At 44.8% G+C, this 9,088-nt stretch overlaps 1 protein-coding gene across 1 annotated transcript in view; it reads left to right on the top strand.

The window, feature by feature from the left end:
- The first annotated feature begins 763 nt into the window (after window positions 1-763).
- Window positions 764-9,088, top strand: part of LAMA4 (laminin subunit alpha 4) — a 466,993-nt gene continuing 458,668 nt past the window's right edge. Inside the window, exon 1 of the mRNA XM_085611379.1 lies at window positions 764-1,543. Within this exon, the coding sequence (XP_085467505.1) occupies window positions 1,346-1,543 (198 nt within the window). The 5' untranslated portion in view covers window positions 764-1,345. The remainder of the gene's footprint in view (window positions 1,544-9,088) is intronic.

The following is a 9,088-nucleotide window of genomic DNA, read 5'->3' as shown; positions in this document are numbered from 1 at the left end:
CTTCGTCCTGGGCCCCAAAACTTCTAGAACCGGCCCTGCTTCTGTTGTTACACCGTATGTCTTATTTATTTTGTAAGTATTATTTTCTTTAATGTGTTTCTTCTACTGCAGGCACAACATGCTTTCTTGCAACATTCAGCGCGCCATGCGCGCTTTCACTTTCCAAACTGCCCGGGACAATGGCGGACGCTTCTTTAGGATGAAATAGGTCACGCATTTACAAGAGTTTCATCTATTGGCATTGTAAATGACAATGCCTTTTATTTATGTGTTATCAAAACAGATTGATAAAATGCATTGTAATTTACAATGGCAATAACAAACTTTCGCAAATGCGAGACCTTTTGCATTGCAAATGATTGTTCTTTCTTGCACTGGGCCAAAGTCTGTGGAGGGAAAATAGTTCCTGGTCCCCAAAATCGTGTGCAGGTGGCAACCACCTGCAACCACCTACACAAACTAAACACTGGCAAAGCACCAACAGGCTCCCTATTGCTAGGCCAACTGCTTCTGAAAATCCGCCTCTAAAGTGCTTCACCATCAGTGTAGTGACTGTTATTCCTCATTGGACCTGAAGAAAAGACATGCAGAGGGGTTGCTTGATTTATCATAGCGAAACTTTTTTGTGTGTACTCTTCTGCACAACTTACCCCTTTCCTCTAACTAGTTAACTAACAATGCCTTCTGAATACATTAATCGCGTATTTTGATATGCTAGTGATGGTGTCGCCGGTGTGAATTGGCGTGAAGAGTCTGGCCCCTCGCCCTTCCTGTTTTAATAACTCAACTGATGCTGGAACAACAAAGGGGCGCATGCAACAGACAAGGCCCACAGCAATCCAGTCAGAAGTGGGGTTAAACGGCCCGTCCTGAGGCCAGAAGTGCAAACAGCGAGCGGGTGGGTTTGCCAGCTGAAGGTAAAAGGCTGCTCTGTGCGAACATGCGAGGGAAGCCAGCGCCAGAACACAGGCTCCGTTTATATCCCGCATCCCTGACAGGCTGCGATAAGGCTGCTGCGGCGCTGGCACTGGGGTTTACTTGGAGTACACACTGCGTTTCGGCTCTCTCTGTCTAAGAACTGCCTATACCTCCATTTCATCCCCTCCACCGTTTCGGGAGAACTAGGGAGCGCAAGGGACATTATTATTTTTTCTTTTTGGTTTGGCAATAGATCCAGTGCGGCGCTCTGACGTGCCACATCTGGCAGCTGACAGCAGCAAAGAAAGTTGGACACGAGGGGCGGCGGCAGCACCTCGGGAGGGGGCTGGAGAGATCGCTGGCAGAGAGAGGGGCGAGCGGCGTGTGACAAGAAGGAAGACCCGGGCTGGATGCGAGACAGGGCGCGATGGCTTTAATCTCTCCCTGGTCCTGCAGCGTCCCGCTGCTTTTATTTTGGGGCTCCTTCACCTCAGCCTCTCTGTCGAGTGAGGGGAGCGCGTTCCTGTTCTACACAGAAGGCAGCAGCGGACACTTCCAGACACTTGGCGGGGAGCAGCAGCAACAGCAGCCGTTGGACCCTGGGACTTTCCTGCCTGTCCATCAGGTAACCGCAGATGCACTGTGTGATTATTGTCGAGAGAATATGTGTTACACGAAATCCATATTCAGTTTATGTCTTATCTGCATCTAACGCAGCCATCTTCTTCCTTAGCACAGGCACTTGTACAGAAGGGTTGGGCGGTTCTGTTACATGTATTTCTCATTACCACAAATATGGGGTTTTCAGATGTTGCAAGTTTCACCACACAGCGTGTAGGCATCATTACTCCTAGGGAAGACCCTAAAACATTTCCTTCCATATGTTTGTACAAGGCGCGCCTGGAAAGTATTAGATGCAGAACTTGAGCTTTAAAGCGACAGTACCCTAAAGACACGTTAGACTGGACAGACCTCTGTCTGCTTTTATGACGCAACATTGAACCTTTGGGTCTTGTCAGGCACTGCACAGAGCCAGTACAGTAGGCATGACAGGTGTCATCATCGCAGGATAGATTTGCAATGCTATGCTTTTGAAAGGTTAACCTGAGAACTTTGCAAAAGATACTCAGGTGAATTATACACTCTTGCTGCAACTCATACAACCATGGCATTTTCCATATAAATCTAACAGGCTTACAAAAGCAAGTTCCATGTGCACGACAGCACATAACATCGAAGAACATTATATTGTAATAACTAATCAGCACAAAAGAAAAACATGTTGACAGACTTCAGATGGAACTACCGGTGTTACATCTATAACACTTAATTATGATGAAGCAACTGGGTGCTTCGACTGTGGAAGGGTTACAAAAATGACATTCGTCCTAAGCAGCCTTTACAGTAGCACCGATGACCATTAGGCCTTTGTTCAAGCCATTTAGAGTGTAACGTTTTGTGTCTAAAATCATAGTCCACAAATAAAGTTTGAAACCAGAAGAGAAGATGGGATCAGGTACCAGATTTGCCAAGATGAAAGAAAGATTGTTCATACATTTTCTTCTTTATATAGAGGTCCACAGTACAAACCCGAAAAGTGTAACCAAAATTAGCACAGTCATTGGAATGATGGGAAGAGGACATGCAGTCGGATTCCAGGCAATGCTGGTTGTTGTGTCATTTAGCCTCTTAATGCATCCTTGGCCACTGCTCATGCCCCTAAATCAGGTTAAGACCAAGAACTAGGGTTATTGGCTGTCTCTGTGGCGAAGAATGTTATATCAGCACTTTCAAAGGAGTGTTGAGATAAGAAAAGCCTATTGCATTCCTCCAGTGAATTCAATAACTATTGTTATTAACTGCACTGAACTCTTTATAAGAACACACAGGGCATTCGAAGCACTGGCAATGAGCAGAGTAGGAAGTGTGAAAGGTTAGTGAGCGAGAGAGACAGAGACAAGGGTGGGGGTGGCAGTGATACTATATTTACGTGCCAACAGTATTAGGAGGTTTTTTGGCCTCACACGTGGCCTACACACATACATCAGCAGAGGATCTATGACCACGGCCACTGAAATTATGCCGCAGGAGAGAGCCAAATTATGTAGCAGGGTTTCAGTAAATTATACTGCAAGAAAAGGCTAATTATGTGGCATAATGCCCCACATTTTGTAGTGATATTACTTCATTATTTTGTCATTTTTAAACTTGGTAGCACTGTCTGGGCATTGGTTGCACCTCAACACCCAAATAAAGCTTTAAGGAACAGAAAGGTGATTTGTCCAGCTTTGCAAAAGGTCTTCCACTGTGCGGCAAAACATGTAGCCGCATTTTTATTAACTAATGAACCGTGTGGGCCAAAAACATTTTTTCTTCTTAAAATCTGCAAATTATGCAGCAGATGATGAATTATGTGGCAAATCTATTATAATGCAAACATGGCATCGGCCACACAATCACAGAATCCCAGTGGCCCAGCCTATGACTAATGTAGATCTTCTCCAGGATCAATAATGCTACAGACAGTTCCATTGATAACTGCAGTTCCTTGATGAACTTTCTGAGGCTGCTGTGTCAAACTTGGCCAAGTCCCTGGGTGCTGGTGTCCAGACCCACAGAAAAAAATTGCTCAGTCATTTAGATTCCAGGTAGTTAATTTGGAAACCATATAAATTATTGATGTGTAGCATGAATTGTCCCCTTACATTGCTGTTCTAGATCAGGGGCCAAATGAACTCTGGTAGAACTTTGTCAGGGAAAAGTGATTTGTAAAGTCAGGCGGTTCATCTTTGTTGTCGATGCAGTTAAAAGTTCTAGAGTTGTATTTCTCATAAGCTCTGTTCTCTTTGTGAATGTTGAGTACGGTTAGAGAGTGATGAGGGCCCTTCAGTCATGTGTATCTTGCTCCAGTGGCACAGTAAGCACAAGACTCATGTCTGGGCATAACCGCTGCACTTAGGGTGTTGCACTGAAGCACACAAAAAATTGATGGGTGGAGTGCTTGACTCAATCTCAGCCACTGATAATTATTCGGGGCTGCATCCCAGTCCATTGTTATTTTACTCACCATTACACCTCAGTTTGGAAACAGCCATACGCAAATCAGTCTTGACCCTTCTCCAATAGGAACAGTCCAGCCCGAACTGCAAGGCCAGGTGCTCCCTGAACTGGAACACAAGCATCCTAGGACCGGTTTCTCCCTGATTGGGGCTCCTTAGTCGGGTGTATTGCTTGGCTCCATTGGTAAATTGATAAATTCAAGGGATTCTTAGATTTGGTTTTAAAGTAAATGTTCAAGTAGTTTGGCTGGGTAGGGCTATTTGAGATTGGCCCGTAGTTTTTAGTGTCTGAGAGATTCAATGAGGGATATCTAATGACAGTTTTCCGCAACATTTCTTAACTATGCAAGGACATCTGTATATTGTAGGCATGACAAAGCATAAGGAGGCCAATGATATCAGTGTTAGTAGATCCTTCAGTATGTACATATTGTGGAAATGAATTAGTTAGCACACGAGACATTTTTCTGCTGCCATCTCACTTTTGGAGTTGTGAAGTTGTAAACGTCTAGTTTGAACAATGGGAGGATCTCTTTGAAAGTACACAAAGTGGTGTTTAGTGTACATTGTTTTGGACTTTGGGGGGTTGATCTGGATAAGTGATCTGGAAAGGGGCAATCATGCTGTGTGTGTCGTGATTTGAATGTTATAGTTGCCTTACATTCTTTGTTGCTTTCTTATGGTACTTCATGGGGTCCAAAGGATGAGATGTTCATTGACTTTGGCTTACGTATGTACTGTAGTGTAATACTTCTGTACATGGGTCTATATGTGGATGCATAGTAGGAGTGGGTTGTATGGTAGGTTTTAAGCAATAGGTATCTATATCAGACAGTAAGGACAATCCTTATTGGTGGTTCAAGCCTGAGTGGCCTCTGTGTTGATTCTATGATAGAAATGTCAAAACTCCCTCTGGGAAACATCTTCTGCTTGCTTTTAGTGCCTGCCCACTATACCACCTGCCCACACAAAAGGAAAGGTTGATGCCTCAAGGCTCTAGCATTACCTACACAATAGACATTTAAGAAAAACCTTTTGAATTACTGCCTCGTTCAAGGGTGTGCAGCCTGTTTGGGTTGCTGTTCTGCAATATTTTACGAGAGATCAGCACCATGGCCTCTAAAACTGTCCAGAGTGTAGAAAAACAATATTAGTCATGTCTTGGTGGGCGTCTCACCAGTATGACGGGCAGAAAACTCAGGGATCTAGGTTAGAAGGTATCCCTGCGGAGTCCCTCACTACTAAGCTTCACCCAACAGTAACAAGCTTTATCAGTGTTGGACAGAAATGAAGTAATTTAATTCCCTACTGGATTCATTTAAAATATTTTACACCCTTAAGGGTCCTAGGGCCCGTTGCTTATCTTATAGGGCAAGGATAAGTATACCATACACTACACAGTCTGATATTTTGTGATCTACCGGTTGTAACTTCTGAGCTGTTGAGCTACTAGGATAACATTGAAGCTTCCATTAGATTTAGGAGACTAAAATCTACTATATCTTTTGAACTACTTGTCATGGTCAAAAATATTCAATTGCTTTTTGCTGCAAGGAGACCTGGATATCTCCCTCCCTGTTAGAATTAGTTACCACCTGGATTATATAAATGTGTATTTCAAGACCTTAAGGTGCTAAAAAAAAAAAGGACAATGGCAGTGGGTTCAGAGGAGCCCCTCATAGGGACAGGTTTGGCCCATTCAAAATAACAAACTGCAATCAGGCCTGGATGGGCCAAATATCGACCGAAAGGATGTCCCAGTCAATGATCGGTGGGCTCAGGATGTTGGGGCTGGATAACTGCAGGACATGTGCACAGTCTATCAAGATCAGGAGGAACCTTAAGTGTAGATTGGAGACACACATTTGGCATTGAGATCCAAGGATTTTATCGACTAGTGATTATGTCATGCCACCAGATGGAAGCAAGGAGATGCTAGTGTATGACATAGAGGGGACCCCATTGTAACAACGGTTTAGTCAGCAGTGCAGGTATGCATGCTCATCAGTTGGGGACACTGCTTTTTGGGGGCCAGCTAGCCTGCAATATGTCGCTGGTACTACAGCTACCAACTTACTCGGGAGAATGATCACGAGAAGGCTTCAGGTGAGTTTGGGCAGGCCTCTACTCTCTTTGAACTAGCTGGGTCTCTCATCTCAGTAGATTTTCGGACAGCAAGTAGCAAGACAACAGCAGGGCCAGTTAATGTTTAGTTCATGCAGGCTTTAGAGGGACATGCATTTATGGTCTAAGACACATTGGCAGGTCCTGCATGGTCTTTATATTTGAGGTTCTTTAGACTGCTGTGGAGCCTCATCTATATGCTCATTTTCTGGCTGATGGGCAGCAGCCGATTGATAATCTGTCAATTTTCAAGGCTCAATGACTTGTTTGCTTACAATCAGGCTTGCTGTCTCTTCCCTTGCTCTGCCTGCCCTTGGAGGGTCAAAACTGGAATATGTCTCCCCACACCAAAAAATGTCAACCTTCTAATCAGCAACTCAGTCGCAAAGAACAGGAAAATGCCTTAGGAGAAAAAAAATTCTATCTCAGCATATTCATAAGCAGACAGGTATGTTACACATCAACCTGTATGAAAATGGAAAGATCAGACAGCAACCTCCAAATCTTCACCATATTGCTTGATACAGTGAAGGCCCGAAAGGTTTTTCCCAGGCCTAAGTGATACCATACCTGCCACCTCTACTGACTGAAACCACTAGGGTACCCTTTGTCATGACCCATCATCACACACAAACACCCTCAGAAAACAAACCCAGACAGTACGATAGCAGCATAAATCAAAGTTGCCAGGACAGTAATCTGGAAGAAAGCTACCGTACTCAGGCTGAAAGACAGGGAATTCATGCTTACCAAACAAATTCATCTCACCTGCTTGAATGCAAAGATCAGAGAAATAAACAAAGTATTACAAATAAGTAGATGCTCAGTTTTTGTATGTGAATGTAGGATTTGAATCCTGCTCTCCAGATTTTGCAATATGCATTTCAGCAACTAAATTAGATTTCAATTTAGCTGCTACAGGACCTCATACCTTGGTCTCTGCACATGATTGTGTGTCCTCTATCTCCTGCTGAATACACTGATAGTCCATTGGACCAGCGTCCAACTTCAGAGGCGTATCCATGCATACCTTGGCTGGCTGCCACATACAGTCTGGCTACCGATTCAGGAACTGTGAGGGAAGCGCATTCACAGCTGGTCAGCTCATGCCGGGCGAGCTTACAAGCAGATGCTGCTTATGAAGGCCATGAGGGAAATGGAGAATGGATGCACGCAGACCACTGGCCACCTGACATGCTGACATGCTGTCCACAAAAGGGTATGCAGTTCCTATAGAAGGGGGACAAGAAAGCCAAAAAACAGGTCAGAAGAGACTGTCCAACAGCTAGGAGGAATCTGATCAATTAGAAGCAAGAGCCCTCACACACCCAGACGGATGTCATGTTTCATCATTGGTCAGCTCCTCGTTGGCCCGGTGCTGCAATGCCCAACAGGTCCCTCAAGGGACCGTTTTGTCAGAGATCTTTTAACCTCTTCAGTGCCCATGACGAGATAGTCTCGTCATGGAGCACGGTTGCGCTGTGCCCATGACGAGACTATCTCGTCATGAACCCCACCCACTAGTGCAACGCCCGGCACAGGAGGGGGAAAGGGCGTGGCACTGAAGGGGTTAAAGATTTTAAAAGCTGTGATGAAGTGTGTGTGGAGGTGCAGAGTGTGTAGATTGGTGGTTAAGTGGTTTAACTATGACTAAGAGAGACCTAAAGGTATTTATTAAGAAGGTGGTCTTGTCATGAGTGAAACAGAATTTGGTTGTGCTAGAAACAATAATCCTTTACAGCTCAAAATGTGGCAAAAACAGGGGTCAAAATGTTTCTTGCCTTCAATTAGTCACTATTGATCTTGGCAATTCATCAGGACTATACATTAACCTAATCTACAGCTGATTGGGGTTAAAGGGGGCACCAAACATCGAGATGTGAAAGTCACACAAAAAGAAAGAGTCCAGAGATACAGACGTTGAAGATATAAATACTTTTAAATGCAACTGCAAACAGGCATTGGTCAACAAAAAGTTTGGAAACTTTTGAAAATTTTGAAGGAGTTAGTTTGACAACTCCGGCCCGGCTTGGACGGCCAAATCTGATGAGATGGAGGTCTAGGGATCCGGAGAGGATACTTTCAACAGTTACTTGGCCATCAGAGCGTTTTTAAGGCAAGCTCAAAATTTTACAGGATGACCGCAATAGACTATAATGGAGTGATGCTGAGGATAAAGGTGAAAAGATACTCAAGGATGCTCCGGTTAAGGTGCAGTCGATGGAGGTGTATTTGTGGTGAGTCCTCATCCCACTAGTGCTGTGGGCAACTATGGCCGCAGAGCTTGAGATCGCTTGAAGTACTCTTTTTTGCAGTAGCTGGCCAGCCGATGCTGAGCTACTGGCCCCATTGCACGGGGGCAAAATACTTTGGTGGGGCTGGTGTCCCTCTGGGTTGATACATCTGGAGTTTGACAACACTCCTGAGTCCAGCGGACTTGGGTGCAACATTTGGCTTTCAAAGGTTGGTAACTTTGTATGCCCGGGGTCAGGTAGCAGCAAAACGTCTGTGGTGGCTACTAACTTGCCGGTTTGGGCTTCTTCAGCTCTTTTGTAAGCTGATTCTTGGAGTCACTGCTTTGACTTTGTCCCGGAAATCAACTTTCCTTTGGGTCAGGAGCTGTAGGCACAGTTCAAACTTCACTAGCCCAAAGTGCAGTTTCAAAGGCAGTCGTTCTTTGGTCCTTTCTTCAAATCCAATGTGATCTGGCGAGCAAGGTGCCAGGGGTGCCATATTTACCCACGGAAAGTGCCCTGAGTGGACAACGCAGTCACTGGCCAATGGACTACTGGGTTCTTTCCCTTCCATTAATATGTTTCCTGTAATGTGTGGCATCTGGCTGTCCTAGAGTACACTATTCTAGCCACTTTCAAAATGTCGGGACCCTTCCTCAGTCATCAGGCGCTTGGTACGCCACCTTAGAGGTGTGGCTACCTTTGAGTTACACGCCCATGGGAAAACCAGTTAGGGAACGAGTTTTCCCTCTC

The sequence above is a fragment of the Triturus cristatus genome, chromosome 6, assembly GCF_964204655.1.
Source record: "Triturus cristatus chromosome 6, aTriCri1.1, whole genome shotgun sequence".
Taxonomy (NCBI): domain Eukaryota; kingdom Metazoa; phylum Chordata; class Amphibia; order Caudata; family Salamandridae; genus Triturus; species Triturus cristatus.
The sequence above is the reverse complement of the archived record's forward strand: the minus strand, read 5'-3'. Positions and strand labels throughout refer to the sequence as shown.